Raw genomic sequence first — 27,600 nt, forward strand, 5'->3', positions numbered from 1 at the left:
TTTTGTAATTCCCATGTTGTACAGAATGTCTGTTGACTGGATAAAAACCAGTTACACCAAACCCATGGATGTGGCCCTTTTTGTCTCTTTAAAATCTTTGAATTTTTGGATCCTCACTGTTTGGTCTTCAACAGGGCCCGACCCTCCATTAAGGACTGCTTCAATAACTCGTGGCTTCAAGATGCCTACCTGATGCGCCTTCGTAGGCAGACCCTCACCTTTACAACTACCCGTCTCAAGGAATTCTTGGCCGACCAGCAGTGCAGGCGGGAGCAAGTGGCCACCAAGCACAAAGTTCTCCTGCGGTCCTACCAGAGCTCGCCACAAACCCCCACCAGCCCCACCACGCCAAATGTGCCAACATCACCCACCACACCTGTCACCCAATGAGAACAGGCTTCCAAACACCAGTTGGCGGGGCTTAAGGACAAGACTCTGGGCTGCGTGGTGGGGCGGTCCCTTCAGGTTTGAGTTGAGTTGAACTTGGTCAGAAGACAAAAAAAAACTGAAGAAACCAGCAGTGGCTGAGATCTACAGAGACGTCATTTCTTTCTCTTTTCTGGTTCTGGAAGAAAATTTGAAAGAACTCTTTCACACCAAAGGGAACTCTTAGTTACAAGAGCCTGACTGCATTTTTTATAAGGTGAACCTTGTTCATACAAGGCAGGATGTTGTCTTCAAGCTAGTACCTCAAGGTTTGTATCTTTGCTTACATTTTGGATAAATGACTTCCTTTCTTACTGTCAACTCTACAGAGATTAGAGGGGACACAAATTAACAAGGCCTAAAATTGCTGTAATTGAGTTTTGATGTTAAAAATATTGTCTCGTTCAAGTGATTCACGAGATCCCAAAATAATGAATACTCAAATTGAAAAAGGACAGGTGCTCAAACACCTCTACTATATCGTTTCCTGACCAGAAGACCATTGTGTGATGTCTAATTCTGCCCTCAATTAAGGCCAGTCTAGAACGCTACACATCGCTCTCCACAAACTTAATCCAGATTGAATTAAAGCAGTTATTTGTGCTTCAGTAGTGGAGTTTTTATACAGCTGTAGCATCTCAGCGACTGTCAAGACTGTAGCAGTTCCAGTTCAAGTTCCTTTTTTGTTTTGAGTTTTTAAAATAAAGTTCAGAAGATGCATTGGAGGATTCTCTACAAGGGCTATTAGAAAAGGACTCTCTCTAATCAGCACAAATTTCTTCCCTAACGTTATGAAATAGAAGAGTGACGATTCTCTCCTCCTCAAAAGCAGAATTTATTTTTCTGACTTTGTCATTAAGTCATCATTTCTGCTCCAAGTGATGATGTGGACAGCGTGAGTGGCTCCATGTTGGCAGGCACTAGTTCCTTCACCACAAATAAGCTAAGAACCACCACATTGGCTTCCAGGTAAACCAAACTCTTCCACTCGGCCCGGCGTGCCGGATCCAGTCAGTCAGTGTGTTCTTAGACTGTGCCTGAGGTCATCATTAAAGGTAAGATTATTCAGGGGGTTACTGGTAAATTAAATCACTTTAAAAAGCCCACTGGTGATACTGGGGCACCTCCAAGTGCCCAGTTAGCAGTCAGCGTGAAAATAGCCTCTACGATTCACTGAGAAAGGATGTTTATTGAGACTTTGTCGAGTGCATTAGTTCTTATTTTAGCTGCAATTGCTAACAGCTGCTGCTTTAAGATGGTTTTCCTTTGTTTGGTTCTTATAAATTGAAGTTTTTAAATGGCAGAATTTTTTATAAGTAAAGTGAAGTGAGATTTGAAATGGTGATAATTAGCATTACATTTCACATAAATGATTAGTTATTTATTCCTTTAAGATTAAGCGTCACACACCTTTTTCCAGCCCATTGACGCTTAAAACAGGCGCAGTGATCAAAACATAAATTCAATACATTTGTGACATTGCAGCCCCTGCAGACTGGACATAACATGAAATCATAAAAGCTAAAATCTGAGACAATCCATACAGCTGCAGGACATATTCAATTAATTTGTAAATAAAAGACACTTCTTCTTATTCCCTGTTCTATACATGAGATGAGATATATTTAGGTATGTACGTCTTAATAAATATTTTATAACATGAATAAAAATCAAGTATTTGCTCATCAAAATAATGTAAATAAGAGGATACATGCCCCCAAAACTGGTTGCTTTTCAAAACACTACAAAATGGGTAAATCAGTCCCATAAAACACAGAACTTTTCCTTTTTAGGTCCAATATTGAAGACTGCAGTCGGACACATGCTGACATTTGTCCTTTGGTTAGATTGAAAGCAGAATACGACTCAGTGGCGTGTTGGCGTTAAAAAGTTATTTACGTTCAGTCCTGTGCAGAGATCACGGACGATTTGTTTTTTTTGCAGTATTGTCTGTTTGCAAATATATTGTTCAGTCTCACCTCAGAGAAAATGCCGAATTTCCCCTTTTTTCCAAGGATGATTCATCCTAAATGTTTGTTTCGGGAGTCACTTCCAGTATATTTGCTTTAACATGACATTGATCATAAATCAGTGATACATTGATCTATCCTCATTGCTTCAGGCTAAATAAATGTTGTTCTCTTTCCTCCACGTTGCTTTGCCTCGAGAGGGCAAATTCAGTTTTAAGACCAGCATGTGAAACATTTGCACAAATATCAAGATTTTTGATCATTTTGCTGTCACATGTATTGATATCAAGTATAGATTTTCACACTTGACACACAAAGTGTAAAACCTATTTTATTTTAAAAGTATCAAGGAGTCACAATCAGACAGTGATGAGTCTTTTACGACAATATCAGATAAAGCTGCGTCACATATTCAGACACATCATGAGTCGTGTTAATCTGTGTATCGACTGACAGAGATTGTTGGTAATTCTATGAAATTATTTTACTAGTTCTATATATTCTAATGCTATTGCTAGATGAATACTGCCCTTTTCCGCAGCTCTCTGTCTCTGTGGTTCAGTCATTTTCCTATGCAGAGTAAAAGTTAACCACAGAGGGAGATGTTTTAAACCGGAATGAAAACATGCAAGATCAGCATGAGAATGCAGCGCTGCATTGAATCCTGAACGTCTGTGCAATATCTTATGTTCTTTAATCATACAAAATGAAACACAAACAGGGTTTTGAAAAAGATGTTGAACGCTCCACATTTTGTATTGAAATCCTCTGCCGTATTTTGTGGAATGTGTTGCAGTGCCTCGTGATGGATATTAGACCCACAGAGAAAATAGTTTATTAAATGGATGACAAGTTCTTTATTTTGATTATATGAATGTGACTGCTTTGTGGGTGTTTCGCAGTTTGTTTATTTATTGAGTGACTGTATTTGTTATAGCTTCTGCTTTTTATTTTGTGAATTTTCTCAACCTGGCATGGAAAAGGCATGACAACTGTTAAGGCTATGAACAATAAAGGAAATGTGACAAAGATATGAATGCAGTGTCTCGTTGAGAGCAGAGTCAGCACTTTTTCAGACACTTCCATCGTCTGGTTCAAAGACGGCAAAGAGCTGAAGGGTGGTCCAAGTTCTGCTTTGTTCTTGAAGATCCAGATTTTGTGGATTCTGGTTTATTTGGGAAAATACAGTTTGAGCACTAAAAATCCACCTGGACAAACTTCCAGTGGAACATGTGTACCGGTTGCCAGCATTAGCTGGTGTATATATATATATATATATATATATATGTATATATATATACACACACATCATATATATGGTATATATATATATACACACACACACACAAAATTTATGAACCATCTTTACATTCAATATCAAGATGAGAGGGATATGTGAAAGGGTAGAGTCGTGTTTAAAACAGTATCCACAGTTTTTCAATTGCTGTAATAAATAATGAATTTGTACTATTTCACCTGTCCTGTCAGATAATGACTGCTAAATCCTGGATTATCATAATCCATCTCAAAGATATCTGAGTGTAGCTGAGCCGTGTTGACTAAATGACAACCACGAGTCAATGAAGTAAAAATGCAACAAATCATACTTTTCTTTAAGCCTTCAAGTCTACTTATTGGAATAATTGTTATCAGAATAAGCCACTCATTTCATTAATAAATTATAAATCTTGTGGATTTTTTTTTTTGTCTTGTATTTTGTGGACATTGAAATTTGTATCAGAGATGCTTTTGCTGCCAGCAGCATCTAGCTGTGATCAGAGGAATTACAACTTCAGGTATAATCAGTCTGGCTTTCAAACTCAGGTGTGTGTGTGAGTCTTATTTGATTTTATTGATGTAAAAACAAGCAGAAAGTCACAGCAAGGAGTTTTTTCAGCTTTATTAGATATAGTTACAGAGATCACACACACTCTGGACCAGATTCACCATGGAGAAAGTCTACTTATATAAATAAATCCTTCTAAGCTGTCACAGGCTGCAAATTTTTAGAGAAACACACACAGAAAAGAAAACTGAAAACTGAAATGTAAATGTAAATATGTTGTGTGGCAGAAATGCATGTTTTTCTTCACTCTCTACGTTTTTCATCTTCTTGCAGCCTTTTAGATTTAAATAAATATACACACATAACTAATTGGACAAGTTAGGTTATTTGTTGCTCTCAAAGTTACACAGAGCTCTAATTAGGAAGATGAATAAACTGACATACAGCTGAAAACACGGACAACAAAGCTGATATTTCAAGTAAACATTTGACTATAATGTAAGTTTAATATGACTAAAATGAACTATAATCATACATATGTAAACTATAAATATTTAATAAATACATAAAAAGGAGTCGGTTACTTTGATGTAAGGTGTGGGCACTTTAAAGACCGTCCCTAACTTCCTCTTCCCCTTAGTCGGTTTCAAGGCGGCCCCCGTCACACGTCAAAGTTACTGAACAAGTTTTAAAAACTCGTCAAAGAAACGAGGCACGTGACGCTTAAACGCCAGAAAACTGACATATTTTCACGACAGCGACAAAAGTTATGAGAAACATCGGTTTTAAACGCGCTGTAGAATTTATGTGCTATATTACACTCAGAATAAAACTACAAAATGAAACACCGGAAACGTATTGAAATGTGCCCGCAACATTTCCCCCAGCAGCCGCGGCAGTGAACGCGCGACCTATGGGATGAAAAGTGAGATTTGATGAAAAGCTTCACATCCTGGATTGTGGCTTTAAGAGCGGGGCCTCCTTGAAACCGTCATGTTCCGTGTTAGCGTGCTGAAATTGATGAACTTCTTCAACGCAACAACTTTTACGAACTTTTTTTAGGCGCCTTTTTAACGTTTCCGAGCAGTTTGGTCCGACATGGTCTGCTCGAACGCTTTCCTGCCGCTCGGTGCGTTTCTTGATTTTTACGCCCCGTGTGCGCGTATGCAGACAGGGAGTGGCAAAATATAAATAACTTTTGGGTGGTTTTTTTGCCATAACTCCTCGAACTAATTTTAAACAACAATAACGTCCTTGTCTTTGAGTGACGGATCAAATGGACCATCCGTCGTCGATAATCACGCAAGTAAGCAGAGACGAGGAGGAAAATGCGACTTGTCGTGAGGAAGGTGAGTTTGGGAGAAGTTTGCAGAAGTTTTCAGCTGCGCATGACAAAGTGCGCGAGGCTCCCGCGGCGGTGCGTTCAGGCGCCACCGTGTCACTAATGTCACCTGGTGGCTCCGCGGACGAGCCCGGACTCCGGCTTCTCGTTCACGCACTTTTATGCCCTTCACTGACATTGTTGCAAACATTTCGAGTGGGGTGGGGGGGTTGAAGCCGGTCGCGAGGCCGTGTGGACAGCCGGTTTGTGGGTGCAAAAATGACGGAGATTTTGGTTTAAAAAGTCCTTATCTTGATTGTGTTTCGGAGTTTTTCTGCTGTGTGTGTGTGTGTGTGCGTGTGTGTGTGTGTGTGTTAAACACCAGAAATAACGTGTGTGTTCAGAGGGGGCGTGGTCACTCTGACAGCTCACTGTTATTGTTTTGATGCTGAGCTGCTTCAGTTTATCTCATCAGCTTGTCCGAAGAAGTTATTTATAACACAATGAACACATGATGATACTGAAGTGGACACTTTATGGGCCAGATTCAGCCACGTGTATTATCACCATGGAACTGGAAAGCCTGGCCATTATAGTCTGCCTCAGTCCTATAGAGGACGTATTCAGATACTGTACTGAAGTAAAAGTAGCAATACTGTTAAAGTATTCTACTACTGCACTGATGTTACTTAAGCAGAAGTATGTGAGTACAATGAAAGTGAAAAAGTGAAAGTATTCAGTGCAGAAAAATGTCCTCTGTGATTACATCATTAGATTATTGTTACTCAATGAATTTCAAAATGGATTAATCTGATGATTATTTTCTTAATTCATTGGTTGTTTGGTTTCACAGTGCTCGTTCAGTCCAACCAACAGTTCAAACCTCAAAATTGTTTAAATATGTTTCAGTTATTAAAATATTTAATAAGAAAAGCAGTAAATTCTCACATTTTTAAGATGGAATCATGAAACAAACAAATGTCAAAATAGTCTCCTATAATTTTCTGTCAACCAGCTAAATGATTAATTACCTGCACTTGTGTATATGTAGTGTTTGGTGGTTTAATTTAACTAAACAAACAAAAACATCGGATTTTATAAACATTTTATGTTTTGTATAAGTAATAAAGTAACTAGTAGAAATAGAAAGTGGCATGAAAAGGAAAGACTCAAGTCAAACACAAGTACCTCAAGTTTGTACTTAAGTACAGTGCTTGAGAAAATGTACTGAATTCCACTCCTGAATCTTAAGCATACCTCTGAGTTTAAGAGTTCACAAATACAGAAAATGTAATTCCACTAACGAATATTAAATCAAAACTACAAAAATCTCATCCTGCTACATAGACGATGCCCTAACATGACATCTTTCTTTCCTTCAATTCATAAAAAATAGACAAGTGGTTAAAAGTATACAGATGTTGATGATATATATATATATGTATATATATATATATATATGTATGTGGTGTGTGTGTGTGTGTGTGTGTATATATATATATATATATATATATATATATATATATATATATATATATATATATATATATATTCATTCTCCAGATAAATGAATGAGTGAAAACACCTGGTTTCCTGATTGCTCACAGCTATCACCTCTTATGGTTCTTGTCTGAGCTTGAAAACTGATGCAGGGATTTAATTCAGCATGCTGTTAGCTGTGCCAGATGTTTTATGGACGTTAGCAGTCAGTCAAGAGCTTAACAAACCAAAGCAGCAGCTGCTCTCATTGGTCACCCCTGACCCAAGCAAGTGCCTATTAAGCCTTAACGGTGAGCAAAGTGACTCACGTTTGACTGTACGAGGTAGAATCTCTCAGCTGGGAGGGTTTTTAACAATAATAACAACAATAAAAACAAAAGAACTGCAGGCTCTTTTCTCTTTTCCATTATTTGATGAGATATTGCTAATCAAAGAGTCCAGTCACCATAGAGAACAGCAAATTTGAGTTTGAAAACTGGGATTTATATGACAAATTCCTCTGATAAGTCACACAAGCTGCTGTTTTTATACAGTAAATGCTAATACATATTATGCAAGGCATTGCCTGATATGATCTTCTGTGGTTTTGCACCATCATGAAGAAGGCCTGAAGGCTCTGTGGTTAGAACTGGTCCTACAGTGTACTCTCACAGAGTTGATCTGCTTGTGTTTGCTTGGGTTTTATTTGTGCATGCTCAAGGACATAAAGGTTAAGCTTCAGGAATTGTCCCTCTGCTTCCTGGAATCAGAATGCAGTTGGCTGCTGGTTGGCTGCTGGTAGCTAAAGTGCAGGGGGAAAATGAGCACCAAAACAGGCATCAATTTGCATCTGTGCAGTATTAAACGCAGCTTTAGGGCTTACCAATAGAATTACTTCAACATAAGTTATTTAGTGACTGTAACTTTAACATGCTTAAATGCGTAATATGACAGTTCTCATTGTTTTGTTTTGTTTTTTGTAGTGAATGAGTCTTGCCTCCAGTGAACACTGTGCTTCAGTAAGTGTTGTAGGATGTGAGTGAGTGTTGCATTAGGTTTAAGGTGCTGCCAGAGGTGCCAGATCTGTTCATTAAGCAAATACTGTGTGTGTGTGTGTCAGTATTATTAAACTGTGGCTAGATGTCAGACAGTGTGTCCTTTAATCAGACAGACATAGTAGATGCTGAACGAGCCGATTGAATGAAACAAGAAAATATGAGATAAGACTGAGTCTGGGTACTGAATTTTTTTAGTCATTAAATGACGAAACTGTATTATAATGGACTGCAGCTTGTGGGGAAGCTGGATGAAGACAGAAATCAATCCAGCCAGTGTTAAACTGTGCATCACTGTGCACTGTTTCTGCTGTAAAGCTGAGACCAGTCAGAAGGTGGCAGTACTGTCCAGCTTATGAATAAGAGTCAGCTCCAGCCTGCTCTTGCATTACTTCCTCCTGTCCAAGAGGTCATGAGTCCAAAACATGGCTGCTATCCAGAAGAGAGGGGCCAGAGAGTAAGGGAAGGGGGAGCTTTTTTCAGTCCTTCTTTAGTTTCACAAGTTGCTGCAGCCGAATGGGGGCATTACAAACCCTCAACCTGAGGAAACTTTCTTTCAAAATGTCTCGCAAAGTCTTTGGAAAGTTCCGACCTGCTATACCTCACTGTTCCTCTAAATGCTACTCTGTTTGGTGGCATGTCACTTCTGCAATACTATGCAATATGCAGTTTTATGTCCATGATAAGACTGCTATTAACGCATATTTATATTTTAGATTCTTTACAGTGATCATTTTTTGCACCATCAAACCATATTTTCCTACTCACAGCAGCCTCTGTAAAAACCGCATTATTATTATTATTATTATTATTATTATTATTATTATTATTGGTCATTGGACTAAAGATAGACCTTAAGGTGAAAAAATGTTTAAACCTTGATCTCATCTGACCTATGTTTTACTCGGCCCCCATGAACCTACCATACCATTTGCTCTGGAGGGGCGCGAAACAAGTTGTCAGATTGTAACAGGATATCAGGTGTCAAAGTGGCAGAAAGTCGGTCTTGGGAGGCCTCATTCTTTCTGTGTCTGGATAGGAATAGAAGCAGAAGCATGCCCAGCCCGAAAGGGCCTCAGATAAGCCTGCTTTCAACTAAGTAGGCTAAAACATGCTGATGTGGCGCGAGGTCGTTGCTGCCCCTCGGAAATGCTGTAACCTCATTATCAGTGTCTGAGCCTCCTGGATATGGAGGTGTGAGGAATGTTGCAATACAGTCTGCTTCTCCCCCATTTCTGCTACCTAATTATACACCTGAGCCTTCACAGAGAGCTGAAGAGCGAATAAGGCACAACTAATGTTTCGAGCTACAATTACATCAGTGCGATTAATTATAAATGAAAGAAATAATCTACTTAAAGTCTGCTGTGGCGTGAATGAGCTTACTAGCTAAAACTCAGCTGGCTGTGCTTGTTTCTGTTCACCTTGGCTAAACTAGGTTTGGAATCTGCCCAGTGCTCTTTAAAATCAGGTTGCAGGTGACGATCAGTATGTAGCCCTCAAATGCTAGAGAGCTATTAGCAGTGCTGAGAGACGATGTAGGACAAAATGGAGTCTAACTGTATGGTGTCCAACACCAGAGACATGGGCCAAGGCCTCAGGACCCCTGCCCATTACTGATATCCAGTGCACATGTGTGTAGATCCTGTAAAGGATCAATCCATGCAAGGCACCTGGATTGATGGCATCCCTGGCCGTGTGCTCAATGTCTGTGCAAATCAACTGGCAGATGTCTTTTCAACATGTCAGTCCTCCAGTCTTTAGTCCCTGTCCACAAAAGGACCAAAACCCTTTGCCCGAATGACTACCGCCCAGTAGCACTCACCTCCACCATCAAGAAGTGCAAGGGGTCAGTCAAGACCTTCAGTTTGCAGATCAAACAGACAGACTGACACTGCGTTCTCCTACCTGGACTCGAGGAACACATATATGAGAATGCTGTTCATTGACTCTTGTTCAACATTCAGCACCATTGTGCCCCCCAAGCTCCTCATCAAGTTCAGAGACCCAAAAACAGCAAAACAATGGCTCCAGACACTCAACATGGCTGCCAAGATACTCTGCAACTTCTACAGGTGTGCAATTGACAGTATAGGTGCATCACTGTCTGGCATGGCAGTTGCACCACCCTCAACCATTAGGATCTCTACATCCAGCAGTGTAGGAAGAAGGCCAACAGGATCACCAAAGACCCCAGTCACCATAACCACAAACTGTTTTGCTTGCTGCTGTGTGGCAGGGTACCACAGCATCCGGACCAAGGGACATCTTTATTTCAGCTAAACTCACAAAATGTCAAAAAATATTCATTGCAATTATTTTCCTAAATAAACAGAAAAGACTCCCTCTGAATTCAGCTTTCTCTCTTTTACCAAACTAAGACGAGCTTCATTACCTTGTTAACTCATCATAAAACACACTTCAAACTCAGCAGAATCAAAATTTAAAGATGTGTGCGTGTGTGTGTGTCAGTATATCAGTGAACCCTCCACATTAGAACAGGTGGACATGGTCCCTGGTCATACCATCTGCATAGTAGGACCAGGGACAAAAATTATAGCTGACATTCGACTGGTAAGTTAGGTTCTTTGTTTGTCAAATGAGTTTGGTCAGTGTTCTTCAATATGCACGGTCGTGTTAGCCATGTGTATTATCTGCATTGGTAAAACTATCTATCCAATGCACTTATAGCTTTTTCATGTTTTTAACTTGATGCATACCATTGTGTTGAGGAAATGAGTACACCCATGTCACGTTCCAACTTTATTTTTAGGGTGCTAATAATGGAGCTCTAGGGACGAGAGTGCTGGTCAGTCCACCATTTGGTCCAGACAGAAATATCGCAACAACTATTGGATCGATTACCATTAAGTTTGGTACACACATTCACGTGCCCCTCATGATGAGCCGTAGCAGCTTTGGCGATCGTTTAATCTTCCTCTTGTGTGATAATTGCATTTTCGGTTTATGGCCAAGTGTTTGCAAAACTAATGACATTCTTATTAGCCTAGCTGCACTTTGTGTTCAGTGTTAGCATGCTAACATGCTTATTTATGGTGGTGAACATGTTTTGCTAAACATCTACATCTTAACCTTGTGATTGCGAGCATGTAAACATGCTGACATTAGCATGTAGCTTCAAGCTCCGCGGTGCATAGAGACAGTACAGCGTCACAGAGCCGCGAGCATCTTGTTTAAGATTTTAAACAATGCACAGAAACCTGTCCGACACTGAGACAGTGTCTGTGCAAACAGCTGCCTGCCTCAGTTCCTCTTTAAGGTCTTTTTTGTTTGCTTTATCTTTGCCATAAGGGAAAAATGATTTTATAATTGATTATAATATTATAAAGGATAAACATAAATCTCCAAATCCATACTGAACTTCAACCATGCCCCTCTTTACCCTTCTTTACCCCACCTGTTTCATGCTGTGCTGTTGCCTTTATCATTCCTCAGATTCTTACCCCTGCACGAAACAAAAAGTTATTCGATAATTGACAGGTGGTAAGGACAGAATTTCTGAACTATTTCACATGACATGAGCTTTGGAATTACTTTGGAGTTATAGCAAAGAAATGTGACATAGTCAATCTCCACGAGCCATTTCCAACCGTCAGTCACTCCCCAGCAGCTGTAGCCCTCTAACAGAGGACACGCACAGTTCAAGATAAGTAGTTTGGGTAGACGTCAGTCAGGCCTAGTTCTGTGTTTCGTGGGTTAATCAGTTTCTTATGGATGACCCTTGTTGGTTTCCACAAGAAATATTTTTATTTCATATCATGAAATACAAGTGGTGCATTCAACACCTACTCACACGAGGGGGTGTTTTGACTCTTAACTACAAATGTGGGCCGGAAAAGTTTAAACATTGAGGCGTTCACTGTTGTCAGTTGGCATTTCTCTTGAGCATTTGCAAATAATTCCCATTTTTCACCTTTCTTGTTTTGGATCTTTGCTCATTCTATAAGGAGCCAGTGCCGCCTGTGCAGCCGGGGACTCTGTTTATGTTGACATTTGCAATATAGACATGATGGTGAGGAAGCTTTGCCAATGACATGATGCAGAGTATACAGTGTCTGTGGTTTAATTTAGTTCATCTTTCTGCGCGTGCACTGAAGCAGTGTAAACATGCAGTTTATCCGTTTCCTGCTGTGGGTTGTAGGTGACACAACAAGGTTTTGTTTGTGACTGTTTATGGCCTGGTGGGAGTATGCAGCACTAAATATATACATAGAATCTCATCATTAACCGCTGTCAGCAGCTGCTCCGGCAGGCTATTTTAAGCATTCTGATGTGTAATGTCAGAAGAGGTAATGCACTTGGACGCATGATGTTTTTTTCACTACCAGCTTCACCTGCCCAGTTCCTTCACGTGTTTGGTCCCAAACCTTTCATCTTGGGACCAAGATAGGTATGTCCCTACATGCATGCCTAGGCCATGATGACTACTCCCCAGTGGCTTCTTCCACTTTCAGCCCCAGTTGAATGTAGTAGTCAACAGGCCGAAGCCACTTGAAACACTTGAAAGTAGGTCAGACTTGTTCAGGGATGAAGCTGAAACCGGGCCAAATAGAAAGTCTGATAAAGGTTGTTTTAAGATTTGTAGTATTTAGAATTAGCTGTGCCGTTTTCTTGTCTGTGCTGTGTTGAAATAGTTAGATAGTGAAATAGTATAACATACTATAACACATATACTATACTGTATTAAAACAGTATATGACTTCAACTAAGAACTCCTTTCATTATTGATTAGGAGTTATTTGCTTAGTCTATGAAATGAAACAAAGTAGTAAGAAATGCCTTTTAAAAGGTCCTAATGCCCAAAGTGATGTCATCAAATTGATTCCTTTGCCCCACCAACACCCCTAAAATTGATTTATAATGAAACATAAACAAAACAGAATGTGATCATTTGCTAATCCCTTTTAAAATATACCTCATCAGCTTTATTGATTTTTGGAAATATCTACTTATTCTGAATTTGATGCAGCAACACTTTCAAACAAGTTGTGACAGGAGCAACAAAAGACTGGGAAAGTTGTGGAACGCTCCAAAAACACCCGTTTGGAACATTCCACAGGTAAACAGGTTGATTGGTAACAGGTGATAGTTTCATGATTGGGTATGAAAGGAGCATCCTGGAAAGGCTCAGTGGTTCACAGCGTCGATGGAGCGAGATTCACCATTTTGTGAACACATGATTGTGTAAAGGAGATTATGGGGTTTGTTTATTAAGTTTGTTGAGATGCATGATTTTTTTTTCGTAGTTGGTTCACTTGGCGTATAAATTAGTTTTGATTATTTTATGTCACAAATGACTCAAAACCCTCAAATGTAACAGTGCACGTTGGTTATTCATGCAGCATTTTTCACAGTATGAACAGTATCAAAGTGGGTTTGTATTTACTGCCCACTACTTAACGTTTTGTCTTCAAAAGAACATATATGCTGCTCATCTGTGCTAATTTGGCAATCTGTACACATTTGCACCCAAAGCAGGACTGACAGGTTCGTGATGTACCCCATACTGGGGCAACAGATTTAGTCTTGTCTGAGTGGCATACTAATGCCTCAGCTGACAGCTCTGACTGGTCATCAAGGCTCAGCTAATTTGTCAGTGAGGTTTTTTTTTCTTTCTTTGAGAAGTCCAGCTCTCATCGCTCTGACAACAGTTGATGGGGTGTTTTCTTCCACTGTGCCAATGGCTGTTGTTAGATAAAATGTAACATAAAATGCAGCTGCAGTGGCAAGACATTGCATGTTCATATGTGCAATGATAGTAAGCTGTCGTGTGTTTTTTATCAATTATTAATATTTTTTATTAATTAACAATTAATTAACTATTATAATTTAATTCTTATTTTTGAGTTTCATAGAGTCCTTTTTTCTGTCTGTTCTTAGTGCATATTGTATAAACACAAGCAAAGTTAGAGGAGGATTAAAGCTCAACCTTATTCATTCAGAAAATAATAAAATAATAATTATAAAGAAGTCCTGCAGACTCCTGTTATAGCACTTGTAACGTTATACATCATAATTGACCCTTCTCTAAGCCCCTCCTCCGAACAGAAACTGTCCAATCATAGCTTAGCATCTGTCAGTGGACACCAGCAGGCCTGTCAAGCTTAAGGCTCTAAGAGGAGCGATACTCGATATTGTAGAATTTGGAGGGTGTCATCTTTTTTGTAGTCTTTCAAAAACCTAAAACACACGAGCAAAATGTGGGGAATGGATTACATTACATACATCTTTCGTCTTTATCTGCAATACTGTAAGCTGCAAATGTTAGCACATCAGGCTAGCTAGCTTACTGCCGAAGTTGTAAGTGTTAGGTCCAAAGGTAATGGGCATGTTATCAGCCGTATAAGTGAAGCACACAAAATTTGAACAATAAAGCACTTTTATTTTATTTTGTTTATTTTTTATTATATTTTATTTTTAATACCACGCTATTGCTATAGCTGGACAATGAAATACATTACATGGAGTTAACATTAGCTTACATTTGCTAGCTACACATATAAAATCTGCTAACAAGATTTATCATTTTAGCTGACAAAATCCACGGCCATGAAATTAGAAGCCTGCGTTGGTTTAGTTTCACGAGGAAGGAGAAAATTACTGAGAGTTTTGATGGTAAATCTGCCAACATTGTCACTTTAAACTCCATACATGTGGTGAGGGGATGGAAAGCTTGACAGGCGTAGCAACAGTAGCTAAGGGGGGATGGGGCTTAGCGAATGGTCTTAATATTATTCTCTGATATGCAGTACAATCGAATGGTTATCTTTAAAACAGTCAAAACATGTGCTGTGCTGCTAGAAGAGGTTTAAGTATTGCTGTGTATTTTGTGAGATTCATTTCCACAATGATCACAAGTTATTCACAACCAATACAATAAAAAAAAATAATGGTTGTAAGAATAATATTTAAATATAATGTGTAAATATGTTCAGTTTTAGTCATTGTGTTATCTATTTAAGTAAATTCTTGGTATTTTACACAACAAAATATACACTGGAAATGAACAGGTCCAGGACGTCTTCACCTGACTATTTTGGGAGGTGAAATGTACACCTATACTTTGTTATGCAATGTCTTTGGCTGCACAGCTAAAATAGCAATATGCAAGCAGTACACAACATGACGGATCACAGTAGGGGTCCTGCTGACAGACCTGACTGATGCACAAAACAGATACTCTGGATCAGCATTGGCACCATTACTAACGCAATGTAATGGATCGAGTCCTGGCAACACGTGACTGAACCACAATATATACTATTTTTTAGTCACTAATGGGGAAAAAATATCAACACAATTATATAAATAACAATAAAAGTTGAAAATTATCTAAAAAAGACAAAATCCAAAAAGTATGCTGATGAACAGTATGACTGATTCCACATTTGTGGTTGATGTTGCAAACTGAAGAATAATCCTGATCGGCTCTACTTAGCAAGGTTTACAGGTTGATATAAGTCCACTGCATGGAGTGGAAGTACTGAAATCTGTAAAAAAAAAAAAATCTGGGGAAGAATAAGTGGGATCTGTGCATTGCTGTCATGTTGGTAAAATATGATCATGCCATATGTTTCTTTTCTTGGTCTTGATCTGTTCCAGGTGCCAACCAAGTTCCCCCCTCAAAGAAGCCTCGCAGTAGAGGCCTTCTCCACAGTCTCTTCTGCTGTCTATGTCACAAAGACTCAGAGCCACCGCCACTCAAAAACAATGCCCCCCTCCTGCCAGAAGAAAATGGGACTCTGCCAAAAGTAAGTTCATCTCTCAACAGCCGTCTCACTCTTTCTGGTCATATCAACTTGCTCTTACCCTCCCTTTTTATCGTCCTTGAGCAGCATGTGGTCGGCATGACTGACAGCTCTGTGATGTGTAAAACACACGTTTTCTTGGCTCAAAGCTTTGCGTGTTTTCGAGAGCATGTCTCCGGGGCTTTGAAGTAATGTACAGCAGTGCTGAATAGTACTCCACGTTCAGTCATCAGTCAGGATGACTGTGCGTCACAAGAAGGACCGGAAACGGTATGAATGTTACAGAGATGGACTGAGAAGATCAGTTTAGCAGCGCTAAAATCCAAGACTGGCTACTGTTGATGTGTCACGAGCAAGGTGCATTACACTCATTGCTTTGACGGGAGAGGCCATTTGGCTTAATGCAGAAAATGCAATTTAGGCATCAGGAGTAATTATGAGCATTTGACCATGTAGTCTCTAAACCTTCCTGAATTCATTAGGGTTTAATTATAGAAGCTGATAATTGATCAGTTATTAGGTAATACATATATAAAAAATGTGAATGTTATGATGTCTACATATGCTAAGACAGTGCTTGATAGTCCATCAATGGCTGACCACTTTTCATTTTTGGACAATTGACAAGGCTGCCTATGGTAAATAAAGTATATTCTTGGAAAACATCATGAGTTTTAGCAGTTATGGTCTGAAGATCAAGTGATCAAGACGTTCTCAGGTGTCACTTTCAGATTAATGCCTTAGTTCAGCCTTTTATAGAGATTTGATATTCTAGAAGATATTTGTCACATCTTTCCAAGCCCCCAAAATAAGTTGCTTGGTCTCTGGCAAAGGAGGGGTCGAGTCAAGTGCTAGGCTCAGTTTTGGTTGTGACAGCCTGTCATGTCAACGTGCGTGCTGCTCCTGTTGCTGTTACTCTCTCGGGCGGGCTCTGGTCTCAGTGACTCCCCCCACCAGCCGTGTGAATATCCACTCTGAATGGACCCTTCATTTACCTGCCACTCATTTGGACTTGGACTCTGCAGGATCCAGAACCAATGCATGGAGTAAAATCTTTGAGCAATTAAAGAAATAATTTCAGGATGTATTTGGAAAACTGTGAGCAAAGTAAAGTCTCTGGAGAAGGGGAGACGTCTGCTGAAGTCATGCTTGCTGAACAATGCCAGGTTCCCAAATTAACAGAAGCTGCAGATTTAACCAGCCCTTCAAAGGGAAGTGCTGAGCTGGTGCTTGTGGAATATACTGAGCAGACTGTTGTCAGCAGAGAAACTGACCCTTCTATCCTTTGTGTGGGACATTGCAACATGAATAGAGATGAGAGTGAATCCTGCACATATTGCAATGGACACTCTGAGAGCTTTGAGCAATACTCAGCAAGCGATGGATTTTTTGAGTCCGACCAGATCGCTGATAAGTGTGAGACTTCTGGGTTAAGCCAACCATTTGACGAATGTGCTCAACACCGTGAGTGTTTTAAACCTTGCAAGTCCTCTGTGCACTGTGCTAATCATAGCTTAGCTTCCGAATGTAGTCCTTGCCATGAACATTGTGCAGAACACCTCCAGTTATGTCAGCAATGTAAGCCCTCTGATCAACAGTTTGACTTTGAGCCAGATAAATCGGCAGTGAACTGTGACAGTTTGGGGCAGTGTGAAATGTCTGATTTCTTTCCTGAATGCGAAGACCACCTCGAGCTACTGCAACAATACGAGCCTTCAGATCAGCAGCGTGAATGTTTTGACTCTGAGCCAGACACATCAACAGAGGACTCTGAGCAATGTGAAATGACTGATTTCACACCTAACATCTCTGATTCAGTGGACTTATCGGACTGCGTTATTCAACGTTGTGAGCATGAAGAAATTCAGGATCAAACTGAATGCACTGATGATGATGATGATGGCGATGATGATGAAGCGAGCCATCCACCCGAGCAAGAGAACGAGCAAAATGAAACCGAGCCTTTTGACGACGAATCTGGGAGATTATCGGAGGATGCTCGTTCCTCACGTTTCGACGCGCATGCTCACGTTTATTTTGATGACAGTGAAGATGTTTCATTTGCAAGTGAATTCTGCGAGACACACCAGCTTACTGAAGAAAACTATCAGCAAGCTGACATGTCCACAGACCACTGTGAAACGTGTGAAACTGATTGCTCTGAGGTGAGGTTTGAATCAAAACAATGCGTGACTTCAGAGCAGTACAACTCCGACAAAACCTTACAGTTTTGCAGAGAAGAAGATGGCTCCTCTGATTGCTCCTCTGTCGAAACCAAATCCTTCAAGACGTGTCCTGATGGCAGTATTCCGTCAGATCACTGCTCTGATTCCTCTGGGGAATCTGAAAAAGGAGCACAGGAGGATTCAAGCGATGAGCAGACGCAATGGGAATCTTTTGATGACGAAGAAATAGAGCAAAGCAACATTAATGGAAGTAACGAGGATAACACAAAAACAGCTACTGTCGATGTTGTTATCGAGGATTACTTCGATCTGTTTGACAGAGCTGACTATCACGGACACGTGTTTGCACAAAAGCGACATTACATCTCCTGCTTTGATGGAGGAGACATCCATGAGCGCTTGTATCTCGAAGAAGTTCATTCTGAGGCACAGAAACTCGCCAGAAATGCACACAAACGTAAAGAAATCAGCGAGGAAATTCAGGTACAGAAAACTGATACATGTTTCGGTTCCCCGGAAGAAGCATGTGAAGATGCTTGTGAGGACGATGCAAGCCCAAGAGACGATACCTCTTCTTGGTCATGTGAGTCTGAGAAACAACCCGACGACTGGATTGTAGAGTCAGAGTCAAGTTTGGCGGAGGATGAGGATGAAGAAAATGAATCAGAAGCCCAGGTGCTCTATGCAGAGAACCGTGAGGAAGCAGAGGAAGAGGAGGAAACATTGGATGGCCATGTTTCCAAAAGCTGTGATGAAGAAGAAGCTGAGGTCTGCCTGCACTCCGATAAAGGGGAAATTATGTGTGCGCCCTGTGCAGATGACATCTCTGTTGAAGGTGATGCTTATGAAGAAGAAGTCTCTGATGCTCAGAATTCTGAATCCCTTGACAACACCTCTTCGATGGGTCAGTTACAGACATTTCGCACTGATCGCAAGAAAGAGGACAAAGATGAGCCTGAAGGCGAAGAATTTATTGCATGTTCAGAAATGGAGCCGTATTGGTCACTTGTAGATCCTGGGGAAAATGGAGAGATGTATGAGCCAGGTGTTGAGGAATACTATGCATATCAGATTAAAAGCATCCAGTCATCTGTTAAGCAAGCCCTAAATGGATTTATTATGGGGGGAAGATCACACCATCAGATCGTCCGCAGAAAAGCTATGGAGGATGCTTCCAGGAATGAAACAGAAGACGATCTTTTATCCCTGAAAGAGACTGAGTTACTAACACATGCCCAGAGGAGCCCAGAGGAGTGCAAAGCAGTCAGATTTGGAATAACTGAAGTTATTGATCTGAGCGAGATTGAGAATTCAGCCTGCTGCGCTGACGTGGAAAAAACAACCAATGAACAAACTCCAGAATCAGACGACGACTCCGGATTCAGTGAAATTTCAAGAGAAATAAAACCTCCTTTGACTATTATTCACAGTGTTGCCTCAGAACTTGAGGGAAGGGATGCACACAGCAAGGCCTCAGAGCAAAGCGGGGATTCAGAAGAGGAGCAGAGTGACGATGAATCCTCTGAGTCTTGTGAATGCGAGTACTGCATTCCACCGATAGAGCAGGTATTATACGCCTTTAACCTTAACTGAGATGTATTAGAGTAGATTTAAGCTTTCAGAGTTGTGGGAGAAGCTTCAGATGATCCCAAATCAAGACAAATCTGCTGTCAGTACTGTCGGCCTACTTTTACATCATTAAGACTTTACTACCAGCTGTGACAGTGAAAGTCAGGGGAGGTCTCAGCCCTGCAGATTGTGTGGTATCTGTGTCAAGCTCGAGCTCTGCCATTATCCTCACGTGGTTGTTGACTCTACACGGACAAACACATGCATCAGTGTTACAGGCGGCCTGTTTGGTCATGCCAGCTTGTTTTTAGCATCACAATCATCATTAACAAACACCGATCGCTGACGACTTGCTGAAGGGCGAAGTGCAGTTTGGTCATATTTACATGCTCCATCAACGTGGCAGCAGCTGTAGCATCCAAGGCGTCCTGTAACCCCTCACCCAAAACACCACAACACAGCTCGGTCTCTAAAGTGACAAGAAACACACACAAACACACACACAATGAGCTCCTACACGATAAATCGAGATGGTAATTCCTCACATTAAAAGTCATGACTTGCTGCTCCTATTGTGGACTTTAAACCTAAAAGAGCTGTAATAAGGGTAAACCTTAGTATAAATTAACTTTAGGTCTTGATTCTCATTTTATCCTCAGGTTCCAGCCAAACCGCTGCTCCCACGGATGAAATCGAATGATGCAGGGAAGATCTGTGTTGTCATTGATTTGGATGAAACACTTGTGCATAGTTCATTTAAGGTAAGCTGGCCTGTGTGACCTGCTTTCTCATAGACATACACATATTGAGATGTTTAGATGAGATGTTTATGGTAGAGAAACACGCAATAACTGCAGTACAATGAAGCTCTGTGACATTTGGATTATGGTCATAAAGAGCCCGTAAGTTATGAACCAAAAGCACTTTGACTTTATGCCTTTATTGTCCTCTTGAGCGTATTCAGAATATGTTTTTGCATTGCGATGGACTCATTCGAGTAAGAAATAAAAATAAATAGTCTCACAGTGAAACTGAATGCAGCAAAATCTTAGTGAGTGACGCTCTGAAGGTGTTGCTCTTGATAATGTAATCTGCTGGCAGTCTGAACTGCTGGCACATGAGGACTGGGCTCATCAACATTTACTGCTTATTTTATGGGTGCCTAGGTTTCACGATGCAAACCCACCTGCACCCTAAATTCCAAGTGAGACCATAAAAAAATTGTGGAAATCTGATTTTGAGGATCAAAAGTAAAGATTAAACGTTTAAGACTGATCGCCAATATTTTTTTTTTTCAAAACTAGATTGACAATACATCGCTAACTGGAGTCATTTATATATAAATAATGTACTTTCATATAAGAATAAATACAAATACACACCTTTTTAAATAGAATCTCTGCATAATTTGTACAACAGAATAAATCAATCAGTGTTAATATCCTTTTTTCAGATAGTGTATTGACTTTTACATTGTTCCTACAAATAACTGCCTTCCTTTTGATCAGTTTGATGCCTTTTAAGGCAGCATTCAGGGAACAAAGTAATCAATGCCAAGAGTCGAGGCTCCTGTGTCACGACAAATTATGTAACGAATGTCATGCGGTGGTTAGTCCTTCTCAGGTCACAGACTGTCCTAAAGGATGTCACTGGATATTGCCACTAGCTATGTGTAAACAGGGTCAGACTCTGTGAACTCCATGTTTAACACAAGGTGGATAATAAAACTCATTATTGCTTTGACACACATAATAAAAATAGCATTTGGTACAGTTTTGGAGACGGTTGTCGATGGAGAGGAAGGCCAGTGTGCTGTGTGACCCATTTTTTAATCTTTTAGAATATAAAATATTTAAGTTTAGATATAGAGGAAACTGGATAAAATTAAACAAATGCACATGTAAAAGATGAGCTTCTTTCTGTAGCAGCTTAGTCACACAAGCCCACGACTTTCAATGGTGGCCCAGTTTCTTACAGATTAAGATTACCCATTTTGAATGGTTCAGGAAAGAAATGCAACGTTTCTATGTGAAGCTATGCAGAGCTGATCACGTTGCTGATATTGCTCCAGTTAAAATAGACCAGATATGTCAACAGATGTTATGGCATGTACTCCTGTATATGGTAGCTAAGATGCATAATTGTAACCATAATATAAAGACTAAACATACAGTACAGCCTTGAACAGTGTCTAATTTGTTGATTTTTTTTTTTTTTTGTGACCTCAAAGAATGTTAATACACTTGTGGTGAGCATAATCCCTTAATGGAAAATATGTAATTTTAAAATATAACTTATTAACTTGCAAACTTATTTGAAACCTTTAGTAATAGATCAGAGCACAATGCAGACACTAAGCAAACAAATCAGTGACAAGTATAGGACATGTGCAATTAGTTGATGAATTAATTGCACTGACTAAGATAACTGACATTCTTGAACTTATTTTTGAAGAGCTGTTAAAAGAGGAAAGTATTTTTAAAATGGTAAATGTAATAAAGCATTATTTGTCCTCAGATGAAAGGACGCAGATGAAAAAAATAATGAACAAGAGCAAAGGGAAGGCAGTGTGTTGTGGTGGATGCTCAGCCCACAGGCTCACATAGACAGTAGACACTATGTGCTCAGGATGGAGATGGAGAACTGAGGCAGCAAGATCAAACCAGAACTGAAAAGCCTGTGCATACTGGATTTGCATTTGTTCTGCTGGCACTGTAACATGTGCTGTAGCTCGAGTTCAAGCTGCTTTCAGCTCCACACATTTTCACCCGTGGAGGTTCCTGGCGTCTGAAAAAAATAATGAATTCACATTCATTTGTTAATCAAATCAATCAAAAGTGTTTGAACCAGCGGTGCAGGACAGAACCTAAGCCTGCATGCAGAACTGAGGGAGTGGGGGTTAATGCATGAATTCTAAATGTATACTCAAACTTTGTGTTTGTGATTGATGTCTCTCTTGCTTGCATTACCTCATAGAATACCGATTTAGGTCAGGCTGTAATGCCCTATACAGTATAGAACATGCTTGAGGCGATACTAACATTTGAGAAGCATATTTTCTGCCTAAATAAATCAGATATTTTTATGAGCCTTGTCACTTTATCTAGTGCCTGCATGCATTTCAGTGATGGAAGCAACAAGAGTCATATTATTTACAGTGTTGTGTTACGTATTTAAAAGTTGCTGAGGTGGCGTCTTCGTGTCTGTTTGACACATCTCCACTTAAGATTTTGTTGCTATCACTCTCATCCCCACGAGGATGCATAGCCTTAAACTGAAAAATGCTCTTTTTGTGTGTTTAACACTCCTACTTTTGTTTTCAACAGCCAGTGAACAATGCTGATTTTATCATTCCAGTGGAAATTGATGGAACAGTTCACCAGGTAGGCACCTGAAAGGCTTAAGTGAGCATTTCCTGCCTCCTTATGTTGCTTTAATCACATCACAACAATGTCAAAGCATAAAGCACCAAATCATCATGGAAGTATCTACAGGCTTGCTAGACCTTCTATTCAAATCCCAGAAGATTTGTGTAAATAATTGTGCAAGTAGGATTGATGCAGAGCACCATCATTGTACCGTCTATACCACACACCCATAACCACAATCATAACATAACACCATCTGACCTGAACATTAAGATGCTTTATGAACTCCTATGGACTCTCAGATGCAAAAGTAAAGGAGTAAAATTCAGAAATCCCTCATGGTGACTCCAGTTTGCACTGAAAGCACTGTGCTAGCGCCCTGACAGCGCTGTGGCCCGCTCTGTTGACGGCTCCAAGCAGCAGGTGGCTATTTCCATGGCCTGACGAAATGAGGAAACCCTGGCAGGCTTCTCAGAAATCACTGGCCATCAATCTCACTCTGTGGCGCATATTATGCCCTGCTTATTGGTGCTGGGAAATGGCAGTGACTATTCCCTGCAGGCGTTAGGTGGTAACTGCAGTCTGTTGTGCTGGGCCTCCCAGAAGACAGAGGAGCTTTGTTGTCCAAAGGGCCTGGGTCTGTCTCAAGTAATCCAGGATAGGCTTGTTAAAGTGGGGAAGGCCTATTCGGGATCACTTGGTTCAGAAACAAGGCCGCCAGCATCTTAGTGGGAGTAGATATAAAGTCCTGATGGGGAGTTCACATAAAGGTGTTGTTGAATTAATTCTTACAGCTTTGTCTTTTCTTTTGCATTATATGACGTCATTATGGCGACATAGAATTACCAACAGACAAAAAAAATAATGTTAATGGTACAGAAAACCTGTGCTAAGACTGGGTGGCAGTAGGATTGCAATTCCCTGTATTTATACTGTACATATCTCCCCCTGCGTAGCTTGTGTTCCTGATCATATCCATAATAACTGAAACATGTGGTACAACCGTGGATTTCATCCTCATATGCCTTTTGTGTCTCCACCCAGGTGTATGTGTTAAAGAGACCCCACGTTGACGAATTCCTCAAGAGGATGGGAGAAATGTTCGAGTGTGTTTTGTTCACCGCGAGCTTATCCAAGGTCAGACTGCTGTTGCTCATTCTGTTGAACTTGTGGTTAAAATGTGCCTCGCTGCAGCAGGCAGGCTGGCGTTTTGCAGATGGACACTAACAAACTTGCTGTTTCAAATGATTATTCACCCTGGAAGCCCAGCGCGACCTTCCACTCACACGCTCACGCATAAAGATATATTTATGATACCTGTCAGAGGACTGCGCAGACATTCTAACCTCTAACATTTACTTCAGACTGTGTTAACCTTAGTCTTAACTTCGTGAAGCATCTGGTTGGTCATAACTCAGCGACACACTCACACTTGATTCATTAGGTTGTAGTTTCCACGTTTTTCTGCAGCACTTGATAGTATTGTGGCTACACTTTATGTACATCGTCTGAAATTGGATGCTGATCTTTTGAAAATTACCGAGCTTAAATATTGCAGATGTCACATGTCTGTGGCTGATGCACGTGCTCGAGCTCAAAGTGTGCATTGAAATGTGATGCAGGTTGGTCGTACATCTGTGTAGGCCACAATGTAAAGGTTTAAAAGACTGAATATTAAAAATAATGCACTGACAGCTTATTAAGTACCTACAGAGAATCATCAGCCGACACTACAGTACTCAGTCTTTAGGTCTTACAGCCCAAAACTTGATTAAATTTGCACTCCCCACTCATCAAAGTGGTTTTCAGATGCAGTGATCAGCTCTTCTTAGAGAATAAATTGCAACTAGCAAGTGAATATAGTGAAGAACCTAAATGTCCAGGTATTTTCCTCAAGACAACAGAGCTAAAAGGAGAGCAAATACTGGATTCATCAACTTAACTCAGCTTTATTCGTGTAGCACCAAATTTTGAGTGGAAACTGTATGCATAGTTTTTTTTAATTCCTCATAAATAAAATATAGTTTAATTAACATACCCATACATGCTTGCTGCATAGCCACAGAATAACATACAAACAAAGCTCAGCAACATTTAAAGCTTGTTTTTTCTGCTGCTGTAGTATGCAGATCCTGTGTCGGACTTGCTGGACAAATGGGGGGCCTTCAGGAGCCGTCTCTTCCGGGAGTCATGTGTCTTCCACAAAGGGAACTACGTAAAAGATCTGAGCCGTTTAGGGAGAGACCTGAACAGGGTCATCATCATTGACAACTCCCCAGCTTCCTACATCTTCCATCCCGACAACGCAGTATGCTGCTTATGTGTTGTTCTCTGCAAAACACATTATCAATATCAGAATGATATAATATTAAGTAAAATGTCTTCTTATTCCATAAATCTTTCATCTTCAAACCTCCAGGTTCCTGTAGCGTCCTGGTTTGACGACATGTCAGACACCGAGCTCCTCGATCTTATCCCCTTCTTTGAGAGACTAAGCAAAGCGGATGACATCTATGATTTTCTCACGCAGCAGAGGACTTCAAGTTAACAGAGGCGGGATACTAGGATGAAAATAATCACCAGCAGCTGTCGTCACGGGGCCACGGAGGCTGGTGGGCCACAGGCTCCACGCTGCTTCCAACTACAAGGACCACACTGCAAAAAATGCCTGCCATTTGATCTCATGTTGTCACAGGCGGGGTTTGGTATACCAGCATTAAGAAGTCCATCAGAAAGCAACTACAGTCTCCAACCCCCAGTGACAGATTTTCTTTCTTTTCTTTTATAATACTAGAGAAAGGCTCAATGTGAGAATCAGTGACGTCTGTAGATATCTTTTGCAGTGCAGCTAGTGCGCTGTTGTCGTTATGTGACAGCAGTGACCTATGTGAGTGTGCTGTAAACCTAGATTGTGCCAACAGTTGTTCAGCGACATTCTACAAATGAACCACGTCAATCATTTCAATGTCAGTACCATGTAGCATTTGTAACAGTATTTCAAGCTCTCACACAGAATATAACAACTCCCTTCAATCCCATTAACTTACTTTATTTTTTTGTTTCTAAAATGGCTAAATGTGTGTGTAGTAAAAGACAATCATTAACTTTAGAGAGTTTTGGTTTAATCCTTTCCATAATGTGTTCTGACACTACAAAACATACGTTTTTAACCTGCTCCATGGAAACCATATTCACTGAATTCTAATATCAGTGGATTATAATTATTAATGTGTGATAACCCTTTTGTATGTCGTCTTACGCTCAGTCCAGTCACAGAACACCATGACTTTTGTTATTCATTAGTTGACCTCGCACTTGCATACTGACAAATGTTGAACAAGCTAACAGACCGCCTTCACACGGCGGCCATTTTCCTCTGAGGTCACGGTCAGGATGGGAAGCTCACGTACATAAATGGGCAGAATCTGACAAATCGTCGTCATTTCACGGCCTCCTGATGGATCAGCAACTGAAAAGGTGATGGATAGTGAAAATCAGGAGGGACATCGGCCATATTTCAAGGTAAAACAAGATATTTGACAACCGTTAGATCTCTAACAGCTAGTCAAGCTTTCAGTGTCACGTAACGCACAGTAACAAAGCAGCGCGCCTTTCCAGCTTCTTCATGCAACATGAAACACTCTCTAAAGCTATGCTAAAGTACTTTGAACTCACTGCTGTGTTGGACGTTGCCTGAATTAACGTTCAACAGAAATATGTGCTCCGGTTAGCATGATGTCATGTAACATCACTGTGTTAGCCAGAACATTTCTGAGGTCATGTGAGGAGACAGCGGGACAGTTAACGTTACACTAAAAGCTTGATGACATCCAGCGCGTTTTACCTCCAGGCTTAAATAAATGTGTCCAACATGTGCGTTGATATTTCAGCAGTAATTCACGCCTTTCCTCTTGTATCGTGTAACAGTGTCAGAAGGTGATGTTAGCTCGCAAGCGGTTGAATGCTAACATTAGCAGTTGGCTAATATGTTGTTTTAGCTTGAACTATGGCTCGATGTCACTCTGGATTTTCACTATCTGTCTTTTCAGTCGCTGATCAAACAGGAAGTGGTCAAATGATAACAATTTGACAGATTCCCAACTTTTATATGACTTGCAACCTGCAACACAGCAGCACCACATTATGTTTTTTTTTTATGATAGTAATATTTAGTTTAATTACAGCATTTGAGCTTCCCACCCTGAGCGTGACATCAGAGGAAAATGGCCGCCGTGTGGTCTATTATAAGACGTGCAGAATTGAGTGTGGATCTTTTTTTGGATTTAGCAAAAAGAAAACAGGTGCACACACATCTGAGCTGTCACACCACTGCAGAAATGGTGAGTTTGTTTTTGTACACACAGTATATCAGGATTTTAGGCAAACCTTTTGACTTGGTGTTAATGTTATTTTACCTAATTTTATCTTATGTGTTTTTAGTTGAATTTGCCGCCACAGTCTGCGGCCCATCTATGATGCAATACTGTTGTGTGTGCTGGAGGAGGCCTTGACCTGCCATGACGACTTAAATTTTAAGTTTGACGTTTGATTTGAAAGCACACTTTGATGTCTCCTATCGGTAAACTTGAATCTGAGCTGTTTCGTGTCAGACAGTAATGCAGTCGAGCGTGCTGCCTTATCGATCTGCGTGTTCAGTTTCGTAGGGGAAAC

The 27,600-nt window shown here is 40.4% G+C and overlaps 2 protein-coding genes across 2 annotated transcripts in view; both read left to right on the top strand.

Moving 5' to 3' along the window:
• spegb (striated muscle enriched protein kinase b) overlaps positions 1-3,416 on the top strand; it is a 36,576-nt gene extending 33,160 nt beyond the window's left edge. The window contains exon 41 of the mRNA XM_041950320.1: positions 135-3,416. Coding sequence (XP_041806254.1) covers positions 135-390 — 256 coding nt within the window. The 3' untranslated portion in view covers positions 391-3,416. The remainder of the gene's footprint in view (positions 1-134) is intronic.
• Positions 3,417-5,016: 1,600 nt separating this feature from the next.
• Positions 5,017-26,038, top strand: LOC121616243 (carboxy-terminal domain RNA polymerase II polypeptide A small phosphatase 1-like). The gene is made up of 7 exons (XM_041950953.1): positions 5,017-5,531; positions 15,661-15,809; positions 20,221-20,322; positions 22,888-22,944; positions 23,974-24,066; positions 25,052-25,237; positions 25,349-26,038. Exons 1-7 carry the CDS (start codon positions 5,459-5,461, stop codon positions 25,475-25,477), a joined length of 789 nt encoding a protein of 262 aa, XP_041806887.1. The 5' UTR covers positions 5,017-5,458; the 3' UTR covers positions 25,478-26,038.
• The last annotated feature ends 1,562 nt before the right edge of the window (positions 26,039-27,600 follow it).

This window comes from Chelmon rostratus, chromosome 13, assembly GCF_017976325.1.
Source record: "Chelmon rostratus isolate fCheRos1 chromosome 13, fCheRos1.pri, whole genome shotgun sequence".
NCBI classification, from domain to species: Eukaryota; Metazoa; Chordata; class Actinopteri; order Chaetodontiformes; family Chaetodontidae; genus Chelmon; species Chelmon rostratus.